The sequence below is a fragment of the Myotis nattereri genome (assembly GCF_964212035.1).
Source record: "Myotis nattereri genome assembly, chromosome: 6".
NCBI classification, from domain to species: domain Eukaryota; kingdom Metazoa; phylum Chordata; class Mammalia; order Chiroptera; family Vespertilionidae; genus Myotis; species Myotis nattereri.
Window position 1 is genome coordinate 43,544,411 of NC_138081.1, and position 16,067 is coordinate 43,560,477.

At 34.4% G+C, this 16,067-nt stretch overlaps 1 protein-coding gene across 6 annotated transcripts in view; it reads left to right on the forward strand.

Moving 5' to 3' along the window:
* Positions 1 to 16,067, forward strand: part of DOP1A (DOP1 leucine zipper like protein A) — a gene marked incomplete at its 5' end in the record, with an annotated part of 84,688 nt that overhangs the window by 16,145 nt on the left and 52,476 nt on the right. For 4 of the 6 annotated variants that reach the window (XM_081094396.1, XM_081094399.1, XM_081094398.1 and 1 more), the window contains 7 exons: positions 656 to 845; positions 5,387 to 5,485; positions 9,240 to 9,339; positions 10,169 to 10,278; positions 11,185 to 11,293; positions 12,953 to 13,073; positions 14,311 to 14,430. In XM_081094396.1, coding sequence (XP_080950522.1) covers positions 656 to 845; positions 5,387 to 5,485; positions 9,240 to 9,339; positions 10,169 to 10,278; positions 11,185 to 11,293; positions 12,953 to 13,073; positions 14,311 to 14,430 — 849 coding nt within the window. The remainder of the gene's footprint in view (positions 1 to 655; positions 846 to 5,386; positions 5,486 to 9,239; positions 9,340 to 10,168; positions 10,279 to 11,184; positions 11,294 to 12,952; positions 13,074 to 14,310; positions 14,431 to 16,067) is intronic. The other 2 variants (XM_081094397.1, XM_081094400.1) reach the window with 1 other exon arrangement.

The window sequence follows — 16,067 nt, forward strand, 5'->3', positions numbered from 1 at the left end:
GAAACATTAATGATGAGAGAGAATCATTGATGGGCTGCCTCCAGCATGCCCCACATTGGGGATCGAGCCCACAACCCGGGCTTATGCCCTGAATGGAATCGAACCCTGACCTCCTGGGTTCATAGGTCGACGCCCAACCACAGAGCCAAGCAATCCGGCAGGAGTAATTTTTAAATGTAATCCTTAATAGAGCAGTAATGATTTTGTCATAGGTCTAATTCATCAAAGTTGTTGTGAATTACATAGTGTGATTTTAAAGAGAAGGAAATATTTGGAAATGCCCTTTTAAGATTTTATAGAAAATATGTTTTGCTATAAGAGTACTACAAACTAAGTGTATGGTGTTTAACAACCCGCTAATATAGATAGGACTTGTGATATTGTTTTTGTTATCTTAGTTTTATAGATGAAGAAACTGAACTGAAGATGTATTAAGTGATTTCCCAAATTACACAGCTAGTAAATGGTGGAGACGGGACTTAAATCTGGTCCTCTGATTTCTAAAGTACATGCTTCTTCCAGGCTGCCACACTTGTCTCTTGAGTGGAGCATATGACTATAACATGGATACTTTCATACTTTCTGGAAGAGAATAACAATTTATTATATGACAATAAATCTTTCCCTTCTTAAACTATCTTATTTTGTCCCTCAGAACAAACACATTGTTGGAAAAGGTTGCTGCTGCAGTGGACCAATCAGCATTCTATAGTGCCCTCTGGGGTAGTCTTCTCACCAGTCCTGCTGTGCGTTTACCTGGAATCACGTATGTTCTCGCCCATTTGAACAGGAAGCTTTCCATGGAAGATCAACTTTATATAATTGGCAGTGATATTGAGTTAATGGTAGGTCCATATATGGTTGTTCCTTGAACAAATACTTCTTTAGAATCAGTACATTATTTCAGACAGATATTGAAAGTCCTGCCACAAACAAAGTTCCTATTTTCATGGAGCTTACCTTTTTCATCAAGGAAACTTAAAAATAATCAGTAATTATTGTTTTTAAAATCTTCAGATTTTTTTTCATGAAAAGGAAATTGTTATTTATATGTTATTTTTATTATCTGTTATTCAAGCAAATAAGTAATCTTTATATCATTTTGCTTGCTTATCAGACCACTGTTAACATAGCCACATTTATTATGTTATTCTGAAATGAACCTTCTCTTTGATCATAGTTTTCTTTAAAAGAAAGACATGTTTTAGACAAAAGTATAGCTATATTCTGTGTGGGATTTGTGTCAGAGGATGTAGTACTAAAATCAGATAATGGAAAAAATCACACTGATTGTTTATACTTTTTCAATTTGAAGATTAAGAACAGATGGAAACATTTATCTCTGGAAGGTTGTACTCTTAAAATACTCAATGGTTAAAAAACAAAGAAAGCCTCAAGGGTCCTTTTGAAAATTAAAAAAAACAAACAAATTTTAATTAATCATCCTGTACTTTACTTCCACATGATTATATATGATTGAGATTTTTGTGCAGATTTTCAGTTATATTTATTAACGTATAATTAACATACACTGAAATTAACTTGTTGAACATGTACAGTTTTATGAATTTTGACAGACACACAGTCATGAGACCAATGCTACAATCAAAATATAGGATATTTATTTATATCACCATAAAATGTTCTTTTGTGCTCCTTTGTGGTCACTCCCCTTCCCCTGCACTCCTAGGTTTTTGCAAACACTGGTTTGTTTTCTGTTTCCATAGTTGTGCTTTTCCCAGAATATTATGAATAGAATAATACTGTATTAGCCATTCTTTTTTTAAAAAATATATTTTTATTGATTTCAGAGAGGAGGGGAGAGGGACAGAGAGATAAACATCAATGATGAGAGAGAATCATTGATTGGCTGCATCCTGCAAGTTCCCTACTGGGAATTGAGCCTGCAACCTGGGCATGTGCCCTGACCAAAATCAAAACATAACCTTCTGGTTCATAGGTCAACACTCTACCAGTGAGCCAGGTGGGCAGGGCATAGCAATTAATTCTTGTTTCCTTCACTTGACATAACAGATTTGAGATTCATTTATGTTTTTGCATTTATGAGTAATTTGTGGTATGAATGTACCACAGTTTGTTTACTTATTCACTGATTAATGGATGATTAAATTGTTTCCAGTTTGGGGTAATTATGGAAAAGGTACTGTAAACATGTGCGTAGAATTCCTTGTGTAGACATATGTTCTTATTTCTTGGGAAAATACCTAGGGATGGAATTTGTGGTTTATATTGTAAATGTATTTTTAACTTTTTTTAAATAACAGCTTTATTGATATATATATATATATATAATTCACATACCCTTTTAAGTTGTACAGTTTATTGGTTTTTAGTATATTCATAAATCTGTGCAACTATTATCACTATCCAATTTCAGAACATTTTCATTACCCCATTCCCACTCACCATACTCCTTTATTCCTGCCCCTAGGAACCACTTATCTATTTTCTGTTTCTGTAAATTTGCCTGTTCTGGACATTTTATAGAAATGGATGTATACAATATGTAATCTTTTATGAATGGCTTTTTTCACTTACCATAGTATTTTCAAGTTTTGAAGCATATTTCAGTACTTCACTCCTTTTTATGGTTGAATAATATTTCATTATATGGGTATCTGTATCACATTTTGTTTCTCCATTCATCAGTTGAGGGACTTCTGGGTCTTGTCTACTTTTTCGCTCTTAAGAATGATGCTCTCTGCCCTAACCGGTTTGGCTTAGTGGATAGAGCGTCGGCCTGCAGACTGAAGGGTCCCAGGTTCGATTCCGGGCAAGGGCATGTACCTTGGTTGTGGGCACATCCCCAGTAGGGGGTGTGCAGGAGGCAGCTGATCGATGTTTCTCTCTCATCGTTGTTTCTAACTCTCTATCCCTCTCCCTTGCTTTCTGTAAAAAAATCAATAAAATATATTTTTTAAAAAAGAATGATTCTCTATGAACATTCATAAATAAGTGTTCCTGTAGGCATGTTTTCTTTTGAGTATATACTTACAAGTGGAATTGTGGGTCATATGGTAACTCTATGATTAACTTTTTGAGGAACTGAAAAGCTGTTTTCCATAGTGACTGTACCAATATACATTTCCACCAGCAATATATGAGGGGTCCTACTTCTGCACATCCTTGTGAACACTTGTTATTGTCTGTCTTTTTATTATACTCATCCTAGTGGATGTCAAGTAGTTTTGATTTGCATTTCTCTAATGACTAATAATATTGAGTGTATTTTCTTGTAGTTTTGGACCATTTTTATATCTTCTTTGGAGACGTGCCTATTCAAAGTTCTTGCTCATTATTTAAATTGGGTTATTTCTCCTTTTCTTGTTGAGTTGTGGGAGTTCTTTATTTATTTTGAATATTAAACCCTTATGTGTGTATGACTTGAAAATATTTTCCCCAATCTGTGGATTATCTTGTCAGTTTCCTTTTTTTTGTTTTAAATACTCACTTGAGGATATGTTTTCTTTTAAAATTGATTTTAGAGAGAGGGAGGGAGAGGAGAAAGAGAGAAAGAAAGAAACATTAATGTAAGAGAGAAACATGGATCTGTTGCCTCCTGTATGCATCCCACCAGGGATCAAACCTGCAGACTGGATATGTGTCCTGATTGGGAATTGAATGGGGTATGGGACAACGCTTCAACCAACTGAGCCAAACCGGCCATGATTTCAGTGTTGAAAATCATGTCCTTTGAAGCACAAAAGTTTTAATTTTGATCAAGTCCAATTTATGTTTTTTCTCTTGTCATTGTGCTTTTGGTGTTATATAATATCTAAGAAATTGTTTCTAATCCAAGGTCACAAGTATTTACTCCTACATTTTCTTGTAATATATATTTAAGTTTACAGGAAACTGGCAAATTATTTTCCAAAATGGCTACACCATTTTTATGTAGATCTTTAAATGTATTGGTTTTTGCATTTCCTTTTAATTATTTAAAAAAAATTTTTTTATTGATTTTAGAGAGGGAGAGAGGGATAGAAACATCCATGATGAGAGAGAATCATTGATTGGCTGCCTCCTGCACACCCCACACTGGGGATCAAGCCCGCAACCTAGGCATGTACCCTGACCGGAAATCGAACCCAGGACCTTCTGGTTTCCAGGTCAATGCTCAACCACTGAGCCACGCCGGCTGGGCTCCTTTTAATTATTTAATGAAATTTTTAAACAAGTCATTTTATAATTTTTTTTTGAAAGACAAATGCCATAATTGGAAAACCATTTGCAATAAGTCATAGTGAAAGAACTAAACTCCCTAATATTGAAAGAGGTACTATCAATAAATATAGTGGAAGAATGCATTTGAACAGATAATGTACCTAAGAAATAAAAATAAATTAAACATGAAAAGGTGCTCAACATTACTTATAAGAGAAATAAAAATTTAAATACACCAAGATATCAGTTTTCATATATCAGAGTGACAAAAATAAAAATGCATGGGTAAACATGGAAAAACAGAAACTGTCACACGTTGCTGTTGGGAATATAAATATATGTAACCTTAACAGAAAGCATCACACTGATTAAGTTGCAATTGTGTGTACCCTAAGACCTGGCAACACTACTTTGAGGGATGTATTTGTATATTACGTAAGTATATTGCAGCATTATTTACAATAATAAATGTCTGCAAACAGTATAAATGTCTATCTTAGGAACCTAGTTAAATAAAAGAGAGTTTATATATGAAATAAAGTACTTCCATGGCCATAAAAAATAATAAAGTACTTTATGTACTGATAAGGAACGATCTCCAAAATATATTTTAAAATGAAAATGGCAGGGTTTTGGATCTATGCCTGTGTATTATTGTTTATTAATACTTGCAGAAAATATTCACTAGTAATACTGCTTGCTTGCAAAAAGAAAATTGGATGAATGGTTGGAAGACGGAGATGGGAGAGAACCTTTTTGCTTTATACTCTTTTGTGCTTCTTCATTTTTTTAAAATATATTTTTATTGATTTTTTTATAGAGAGGAAGGGAGAGGGATACAGAGTTAGAAACATCAATGAGAGAGAAACATCGATCAGCTGCCTCCTGCACCCGCCCCCCCACTGGGGATGTGCCCACAACCAAGGTACATGCCCTTGACTGGAATCGAACCTGGGACCCTTCAGTCTGTAGGCCGATGCTCTATCCACTGAGCCAAACCAGTTAGGGCTGTGCTTCTTCATTTTTAAGCCGTCATAATATATTTACCTATTCAGAGTGATGTAAATATATTTAATTATTGATAAGATGCTCAGAATCATATTTTTATTTATGGGAGAAAATGAAGAGTTGTTACATTTTCATGTTACACATTTTCCAGTGTAACAATAGATAATAGATACTAAAGGCTCTCTCATTTTAGGTAGAAGCCGTAAGTACCTCGGTGCAGGACTCAAGTGTACTTGTACAGAGAAGCACGCTGGACCTCATACTTTTCTGTTTTCCATTCCACATGAGTCAGGTAAAACATTAATGCTGATCCTATATAATAAAAGGCTAATATGCAAATCAACCAAAGGACAGAATGACTGGTTGCTATGATGTGCACTGACCACCAGGGGGCAGACGCTCAATGCAGGAGTTTTCCCCTGGTGGTCAGTGCGCTCCCACAGGGGGAGCGCTGCTCAGCCAGAAGCTCTGAGCCAGGCTCACAGCTGGCAAGTGCAGCGGTGGTGGTGGGAGGTGGGAGCCTCTCCTGCCTCCGCAGCAGCGCTAAGGATGTCCAACTGCTGTCAGTGGGACATCCCCCGAGGGTTCCTGGACTGTGAGAGGGCGCAGGCTGGGCTGAGGGACTCCCCCCACCCATCCGAGTGCACAAATTTTGTGCACTGGGCCTCTAGTATTAATATAAGGCATTCTTTGTAAAATCACAATTTATGATGTATAGTTATTTAAGCTGGATTCTTTTGTTTTATAAACTAGTAAGTACATGGAAAACAAGTTCCTTTTCAAGGAATGGAACTTGTGACAATTATAAAGAAAAAAGTTTGTTGATTTGGATAAGAATATGTTAATTGAATTTGGTAATTTCATACCTTTAAAAACAATTCTAACCTATAATAAGCAGGAAGTACTCATTGCTAGTTGTGAATGTGCCAGGACTTTGAACCCAGGCCTTCTACCAGCTGTTATCTCTGTCCTGTTATCTTTTCTTAGTTTGGTGATTTTGAGATTGTCAGACCTTTGCAAATAATGATTCACAGTGATATCCTCTAGAACTTTTATTACAAATGAGAGCAATTAATTTAACAAATCATAATTGAAGCATTTCATTGCTGGAACTTTAATCAGTATCCTCATTTTTTAAAGAAGTCATCTAAATTCTTTTGAGTTGTAAACCTTAATGCGGAATGTTGTAGAGCACCAGTATGTAAGCATTCAGAATGGTGAACTACATGTCTAACAGAAGTAATAAGAGAATTTCTACCTTGGAAATGTAAGTTTATTTCTTAAAAGTCATTAGCAGAAAAAGCTATTATTTGAGGTTCTTTTAAAGAACGTTAGATAACTAGTGAGTTTTATTATGATCGGTCATGCTCAACTTTTTCTTTATTACTTTATTAATTTTGAAATTGAATTATCAATAATAGAAGAATTTTATACTTCATTGCCAATACTGTCGCTAATTGGGACATAAATCACCCCCAGTTTCTATTTGGAGTTTTTCCATTCTTAAATCAATGGCCCTTATTTCACTCTGGTTTTTCATAGGAACATTCCCTGGGACATCTCAGTGTAGTCTAAAATTACTAGTATAGAGCTGGTGAAAAACCCACAAGATAAGAGTAATTTTTACTTTTTTAAAGGCCCACAAAAGAAAATAAAAAGAATATTCCAAAGAAATATATGTGGCTCAAAAGCTTAAAATATTATGTCCCTTTATTGACCTTTGCTCTTAAACTTTCCCATTGCTTTCTTCCCTTGCAAACATTCAATATTATTAGTCCTTTAGTATACTGATAGGTGACTCAACAATATCTGAGAATTTAAGTCAGTGTAGACTTAAATTGAGAAGAATTAATTTGTAATTTCACTGACCACTGTTTCTCAATGTTTTTTCAGCCTGAGCTTTCTTCAGTACTTTCTTACTCCACCACCTCTGTATCCCTCCCATCCAAGGCTTTTTCAAGCCTTACCTTCTATAATTCGTATTATGAAAATAACAGCTATGTTGACTATCTTTTAAAAGTAATGCCCTACCCAGGCCCAATTCTAACACTCTTTCTTCTATTTCTGTACCAAATCATTAGATTTCCCGAGAATAAGGATCATGAAAAAGTCATCTTTGTTCTCCACGTTCCCTCTTTCTATGACTATTAATTGTTTTTCTTATTTTAATTTTTTTAAAAAAATTTTAATTGTTTTTCTTGAAGTGACAGGCTCACTTTATTTTTATTTTATTTATTTATTCGTTTCTAAATATATTTTTATTGATTTCAGAGAGGAAGGGAGAGGGAGAGATAGAAACATCAATGATGAGAAAAAATCATTAATTGGCTGCCTACTGCACCCCCCCCCCCCCCACTGGGGTTCAAGCCCACAACCCAGGCATGTGCCCTTGACCGGGAATTGAACGTGGAACCCTTCGGTCCAAAGGCCGACACTCTATCCACTGAGCCAAACCGGCTAGGGCTATGTTTTAATTTTTTTGAGAAAATGTCTTTCAAGTGTCCAAGCATGATAATCATAGTTTGTGTCAATCATTCTTTCAGGTAAAAATGGTATTCTGTGAAAAAATTCTGGTAGGTCAGTTCAAAATTCAGTCATACAAGTGAGTTTCTTTGAGACATCTATCATACTGCAGTATACACAGGAGTGTGTTATGTGTACTTCCCATTTTATTACACAGAATATTAAAAAATGTACTAAAAGAGTCAATATTTTATAAAGTAAATTTTTGCTGCTTCAACAACATTCTTAAGTGAAACTGACTTTTATTGTTTGTTTTGGTTTCTTATTGTAATACAAGTGTATGGCACTAAAAAAATACAGTGACTACAAGTGCAGTGGATGCCACTGTTGTACTGCTTCCTTTCTTGCTAAGATGCCAGCAGTTTTACCCCCTATCACATGATCAGGGTAAATATCAACATAGTAAAAAAACAGAACATCTTGCTATTGTTCTGATCTAGTTTTTACCTTATGGACCTCCTGAAAGGGTCTTAGAGATTCCCTTAGAGCAGTGGTTCTCAACCTTGGCTGCACATTGGAATCACCTGGAAATCTTTTTAAAATCCTGAGGCCCAGAAATCAAGATTTTAAAAAGATTCCCACGTGATTCTAATATGCAGCCAAGGTTGAGAACCACTGCCTTAGAGTCTGGGAATCACACTTTGAGAGTTTCTTAGGTTAATGGAAAACATTTGTGTTTTGATGAGTAACTGTAATTTTTTTTTTATTGCTTAAAGTATTACAAAGGGTATTACATGTGTGTCCTTTTTTCCCCCCTGCCCTTGACAGTCCCCTAGCCTCCCCTATCCCCCAGTGTCTTATGTCCATTGGTTATGCTTATATGCATGCATACAAGTCCTTTGGTTGATTTGTCAGCTGTTGATGATTTGTATTTTGTAACATCTCAATTATTTCTCTAAGATTCCTTTAAAACAAATAAAAAGGGTGAATCCCTTTTTAATACTGTCAAGAAGAATGGTGTAGTAAAATGATCACCAGTTTGTGATTAAAGGGAGGTCACTTCTTATTCAACTTGGGCACTAACCAGGCTTTTACATTAGGCTAAGTACTGAGGCTTTGTGAAACTCGGGTTTTTTGAGAGTGATTGTTAACTAGTTGATTTCAATGTTATTTTCTAATGCTCACACTCCAAGCTTCTGTTCTAAATGGATTATTTAGTAATATTATTAAAACTAACATCAATTCTCATATGCATCTATGCATAACCCATAGACACAAACATAGGGTAATGAAGGCCTGGTGATGAGGGGGAGGAGAGGGCTATGGGGGAAGAGGGGACATATGTAATACTTTCAAAAATAAAGATTTATAAAAACAAATAAAAAAGAAAGAAAAAATCCTAACATCAATTAACAGGCTTCCTTTTATCTTTCTTTTAACTTTACCTTTTTTAGCTAAAACCAGGTTTCCTTTAATAAAATAAACTTTTGAATGTATTGTAAGGTGTGTGTTTTGTTTTTTAAAGAGGAAAAAGTAATGTTTTTATATGTGATTAAATACAACCACATTCCTAACTTTTTCAGGCCACTCGACCAGATATGATCAGGATCTTGTCAGCAGCCCTTCATGTAGTACTAAGGAGGGACATGTCTCTGAACCGAAGACTTTATGCATGGCTTCTAGGTAGGTGTTTCATGTGTGGTCTTAGCTGGGAAAAGATGGAGGAAAGTTTGCTATACATAAATATTATCAAGTGCTATGTATGGCCTAAATGAAGAAACTGAAAAATTTGTTTAAATAGACAATTAAAATGTAAACACTATTAACTGTGTATTGTATGAAGAAATTTCAAAAGCTTCTTAGTTGAAGAGGCTAATTCATAAGTCATGATCCCTTTGATAAGCTTTTTCTGCCCTTATAAGTTGCGATTGTTCTACTATAAATATGTAGACAAAGAAGAATAACTTAATAATCAAAATAGAGACATAATTCCTAAAAAATTTAAAGTACATATTTTTATTGTTGATAGTATTATAGGTATCTCCCACTTTCCCTCCCTTTATCTCCCTAATTCCTAAAATTTTTAAGTCATCAAAGGAATCAGGACTAGTACTACTGACCCACACATGGTACCAGTCTCTCAGGCAATAAAGCATCGTGCATACTTTGTTCTTCTATACTTTTCATCAGTGTTTGCCCTGTCTTCACAACTCATTACCACCTGGAGTCGGACACAATATCACTTAATTTTAATTTTCTGACTCTGCAGTTATTTCACTGTTCATAAGACTTATGTAAAGAAAAAAACAGGATAATTCTGAAAGAATACTATGATACTCACTTCCATATTGAATTGGTTTTCCTTTATTAAACTATCTAAAATGATCTCTCTTGCTGGCATTGATTGGGCTACTAATCGGTAAGTGTTTAGTTTTGAGATATTCGTTGTTTTGGTGTTAGTGAACAACAGTTTTGAGAATTTTAATTTATTTCTCAATTTATTTCTGTGGAGGTTTTGATAACAACGGTGCTATCATAGGACCCAGAAGCACAAGACACAGTAATCCTGAAGAACATGCCACTTACTATTTTACTACCTTTTCAAAAGAATTGTTGGTCCAGGTAATGAATATTTTCATTTTGGTTACTCTCTGACCATTAGAGTTGCTCAGCAAGTGTAAGACAAGGTTCTACTTAATTGAATTAATTCATAATTGAAGAGGTAGAGACAAGCCTCATAAACTTCCTGAGTGACAATAATAAGCAAATGACCACAATAAAATGAATAAGTAATTTTAAGATTCACTCACTTCTGTGTAAGTCCAGAGATTTTATTTTCTTTTAGTTTATTTTGATGACTTTATTAAAACATAGTTGCAGCTTCTCACCTGTCTGCCCTATGAAAATTGGAGCTTTTCCAAAATGAGCCAGGATCTGTGTTATTTCCTCTGAAGCCACAGGGAAATTTGGGTTACAACAGGAATCTAAATGTTTGGTAAAACTACTTTTGTAATGGAAATGTTAAAATGAACTATAGATTTATTTTATATTATTTTTACATCAATTTTATTTATTTAGGCTATCTCAAAATAAAATAAGAAAATACATAGTATACTGTATCTGAAGCATTTTAAAATGAAGGAGGTCATAAGAATATAGATGGTCTGGAGGCACCAATGGGAAAACAATTGTATACCGGCAGACACTACCATATGATGTGGCATAGTTTGATGCACATTGATTATCTTAAATATAAATATTTTTATCTTTTGGGCAGTCAAATAACTCATAACTTTATTTTCTAGATTTTCTTTAACTTTCCAATTTTTTTCTAGAAAAAAAATGTAAGCACTCTTTTCTTCTCAAGAAAAATGAATGTAACATATTTTCCCCCTAGTGGAAGGATAAAGCCAACTTCATTGAAAGCTTCATAAAAGCAATAGGCAATGTATTAAAAATATTCTTTTTTTGAAAAAATTATTTGAAAACTGTTTATTTAAATGACTAGTGTACTTTTTCTTTTTAAAGGCAATGGTGGGGATCTTACACATGAATGGACTTGGAGAAGAGACCACTTTAACACAGGATCTAAAACCTTTTCGTATTTTGATCAGTTTACTGGACAAACCTGAGCTAGGTAATAAGATCACATGTTTTGTATTCTTTCATAAGAAAAATAAGGCAAAGTTGTTATTTAGAAAAATTGCTGTATTTTGAGGTGACCTTTAAATACACATTCTTAACAATTTCTTACCTAACATTCACTCTAGAATGTTAAGAAGGTAGATATGTATGCAACTTGTATGTTATCTGTGTGTGTAGCAGAGAAGTCATTTTAAAGATTCTATCTAAAATTTTCTTAATCCTTATTAAGTTACTTAAATTGAAACATTTATGATATGTCATGACTGTCTTGTAAATATGTGTGCTTTTTAAAAATTGATTTCAGAGAGGAAGGGTGAGAGAGTAAGAGATAGAAACGTCAATGATGAGAGAGAATCATTGATTGGCTGCCTCCTGCACATCCCCCCACTGGGGATTGAGCCTAAAACCCAGGCATGTGCCCCAATCAGAACTCAAACCATGACCTCCTGGTTCATGAGTCAGTAGTCAATCACTGAGCCACACCAGCGGGGCATAGCTGTCTTATAGTTCACAGTATTAAAGGACTTGAGCGAAAGTACTTGGGTTGTATCCCTCAACATTTTTCCCCGTACTCCCTTTGTCTTGTGTATTTTCCCTTCCTTCATTATATATTTCTTATATAATCATTCTATTGGGAAGTTAGTTATGGCCCCTAGGACAAAAATTAATAAGCATAAATACTAGCACACAAAAAATGAAATAACGTAGTACCTAATTTCTTAAAATTAAAATAAAAAATTTAAAATGAGTTGTATCAATGGCTCTGAGAGTTTATTTTAGCTAATATGCGCTAATATATTGAAGCTCAGGAATTTTTTTTAAGGATATTGCTGTCTATTATAGCAATATAGGTTAGCCCTGTTCCTTCTTATATTACGTAAATTCAAGATGGTAGTAATATTGCTATCATTTACTGAATAGTCATTATATCCTGGGAATTATGCCACCCACCTTACAAATATTGTTCATGACCCTAACAACCTTTATGTAAGCTTGGTATTATTATCCTCATTCTAGATGAGGAAACTAAAGCTCAAAGAAGTTAAATTTTCCAAAGTAACAACTATTAGTTGGCAAAACCAATTTCCCTGATTCTGTTATGTCAGCCTAAAGTTAAATAAACATTTGCTCAGTTATTTACTATTTTACTGTTAGGTTATCAAAATGTAAAGTTTAGTTTAGCTTCTAGGGGAAAAAAGAAACTATTGTAAAAAAAAAATACTTGTTTTAAGACTGACAGCTGTCAGGGCAGAGGGAGTTGGGAGCTGGGTGAGAAGGGATGAAGGGATTAAGCAAAGGGAAAAATAAAAGATTCGGACACAGACAACAGTATGGTGATTGCTAGAGAGAAAGGAAAGGGAGTGTAGGAGAGAGTAAAGGTAGGATAAATGGTGATGGAAGGAGACTTGACTTGGGGTGGTAAACAACACAATACAATGCATATACAGGTGAATTGTATACTAGATTTGTATATTACAATTGTAGAATTGTATACTAGAAATCTATATACTTTTATTAACCACTGTCACTCCAATAAATTCATTTTAAAAAATACTTTTTTTTAAAGCATTCTTTACTTCAGCCAGTTTTTAGATAATCATGATTTGCCAATGCTAATTAATTTTGTCTTTAATATGTATATTCATTTTAGGGCCTGTAATTCTAGAAGATGTCCTAATTGAAGTATTTAGAACATTGTATTCTCAGTGCAAAGCAGAATTGGATCTTCAGATGGAACCACCCTTCAGCAAGGATCATGCTCAATTAAGCAGGTAGATTACCAAAAAATTAAGCATGACATGACTTATGACTTGAACACAGAATTAAGTGAATCAAAGGGTACCAAATGTTCTTTAAAGAACTTTTTTTTTATGTTAGGGTTATTTCTTTTTCAGGTATATATAAACGCTTTTGTTGTTGTTTTAATCCTCACCTGAGGATATTTTTTCCATTGATTTTTAGAGAGAGTGAAAGGAAGGGAGAGGGGAGTAGAAGAGAGAGAGAGAAAAACACACACTGATGTGAGAGATATATTGATTGGTTGCCTCCTGCAGGAGCCCCAGGGCTAAACGCATTTTTAATGCCTAGGATAACTCATATAAAATTAGCATGTCCTCCTCTTTAAGTCAGTGATCAGTACATGTTGACAAAATTTTACTTTTTTACTTTTATATATTAAAACATAATAGGCAGTTTTTGATTTTTAGTAAATATAATATCCTGTAATTTTTGTTTGAGAAGTTAATATTGACTAAACAGTTACACTGTTTTATTCTGTACTCTGTCTGATAATTTATATTGTCTTGTAGAGTATTTAATTAGTCTTTAATGTGGGGATATGTCTTGCAACTTGCTAAATGCATTGGCAATACCTCACTATATATAAAAATGATTATTTTTATTGTAAGGAGGGTGGCAGGAGATAGGTAAGTGGATAATTAATAAGCTAAAGGATTCCCACTTGCAATAACAAAGTTATTTTTCCTGATAGGACTTTAGTAATAATGGCTATGGTTTTTTTGCTGTTTTGTTTTTCAAGCTAAGAATACTAGATTGAAATTCAACAAATAAACTTAACGTTTCTTAAGTAAATCTTACAGGAAAGCAGACAAAGTTACTTCAGAATCAAGACTGTCAAAATCAAATAACTAAATTTATATATGCCAAGTGAAACAAGGTAATTTAATGCCAAATTAAGAGTCAGATACTCAAAATAGTTCAAAAAAATTTCCTGTTCTTTTACTGGAAGGGCAGTTGTTTTTTCTTATGCAAGTCTAATTTTTTATCTTCGATCATACAGTTGAGTTACGAAAACTCAGATTTGGAAAAATAATTACTTAGAATGTAATAAGAGAATGGCAGTAGATAAAAATCATATATTCCAATTTTCTTACATGCAAGTGTTTTAACAACTGCCTAGGAATATATACACCCTAACAACATTGTACTAAAATTTAAATTTGCAAAAATAAATGTTAATATTTATTATGTTTTCTTTTCCTCTTTTAGTAAATTAAGGGAAAATAAGAAAACAGCAGAGCTGATTAAAACTGCCAACCTTCTCTTTAATTCCTTTGAACCTTATTATATGTGGGATTATGTGGCACGTTGGTTTGAAGAATGTTGTAGGTATGTTAAACTGTTTCTTTCATTTTAATTTAATAGCATTCAAAGCCAGCCTTTTCTTTGTTTGTTTTTTAAGTTCTTCAATCTAATGGAAAGATTTTTTTGTACATTTACCACTACTATTTACAACTGTTATATACATTTAATAGCCATAACCTGGCTGTACCTTGTTATTCTAGAATATAGAATTATTGATCATATAATCTTAGAATTGGATAGTTCAGAGGTAAGTTATTCAGTCACCAGTATACATGAAAAATTTTTCCTCTGCAATCTATACTAATCCAGTTTGGTTTTTGTTGTAGAGAAAATAGCATATTTGTGGTTGCTGCCTTAGAACACATTCCCAAAATTATTCCCACTTTGAAGAACAGAAAATTCCTTAGTGTCTTATTTGTGTTTTTAAAGCCATAGAACCAGCTATATTGTCACTATCTATATATATAAAAGCCTAAAAGACTGAACGACCGGTCGACTGGTCGCTTTGATGTGCACTGACCACCAGGGGGCAGACGCTCAACCAGGAGCTGCCCCCTGGTGCTCAGTGTGCTCCCACAGCCAACCTCCCATGGCCTGCCAACCTCCCGCGTTCCCTCCCGCTGGCTATCAGCCCCGATTGGCCCCAGTTGCCAGCCAGGCCGAGGGACTCCACCGCACCGGGCCTCTAGTTGAGTAATAAAAGCCCTTCACCCCCTAGGACATAAAGTTTAAAAAATGCTCTGAAAACCCAAGGACACTAGTGAACCCAAGTAGAGTCTCTGTCTGAAATGTAGTTCAAATTCTCTCAGAACCAGATTAACCTCTCAAGCCTCAGGAGCATATAGTCACAAAGTAAGCCTGTATGAATTTGGGATTAGAAGTCTTTTGAAACTATAAATGCTGATGTGATAAATTAATTGTACATTTACTGATTCAGATACTGAGTACCCAGTTGAAAAGCATTATGCTAGGCATATCTAGTCCCTGTTTTTAAAGACTTTGTAGTAAGAACAAATAAGACATGCACATACATATTCCTAGTATTAAATTAAAACTTACAAATGCCTTCGTAGAGAGATTAAAATAGGAATGCCAAGGAACTATGAGTGTCTTTTTGCCACCTGGCCTTCATTTCTCATTTACAAACATACACAGCCATCCTTTTTTAGGTAACCTGGACTAGTCCCTGCACATACATTACTTTCATGCTGCAGTCATGCTATTTCTTAAAACATATGTTTTGTCTTTGCCCATCTGGTATTGTCCTATATAGAGATCACCCACTTTTCCATGACTCCTTCAAGTCTCTCATCAGAATCAGCTTTTCCTATGCTGTCACATTATTACATTTACTTATCTATATGTTTGTATTTCTTGCTGGTTAGGGCTGTACCATATTCTTCTTAACTTGTGTCTTCAGAGTGTAGGGCAGTAGATGGTCATATAGGATTAATATGATTTGATGTGAATGTTGGAGTAATGATCTCTACTGCTTGGATCAGAAGAGGCTTCCTGGAGGAGGTAACATTTGATCTTAAATCTTGAAGGACAGATACATTCTTATATGAGAGAATGAGGTTGAGGGAGGGTGAAAGTCCAGGTGGACAAGTGTGTATCAGCAAAGGCCCTGAAATTAGAAATAACGCAACAAATAATCCTTT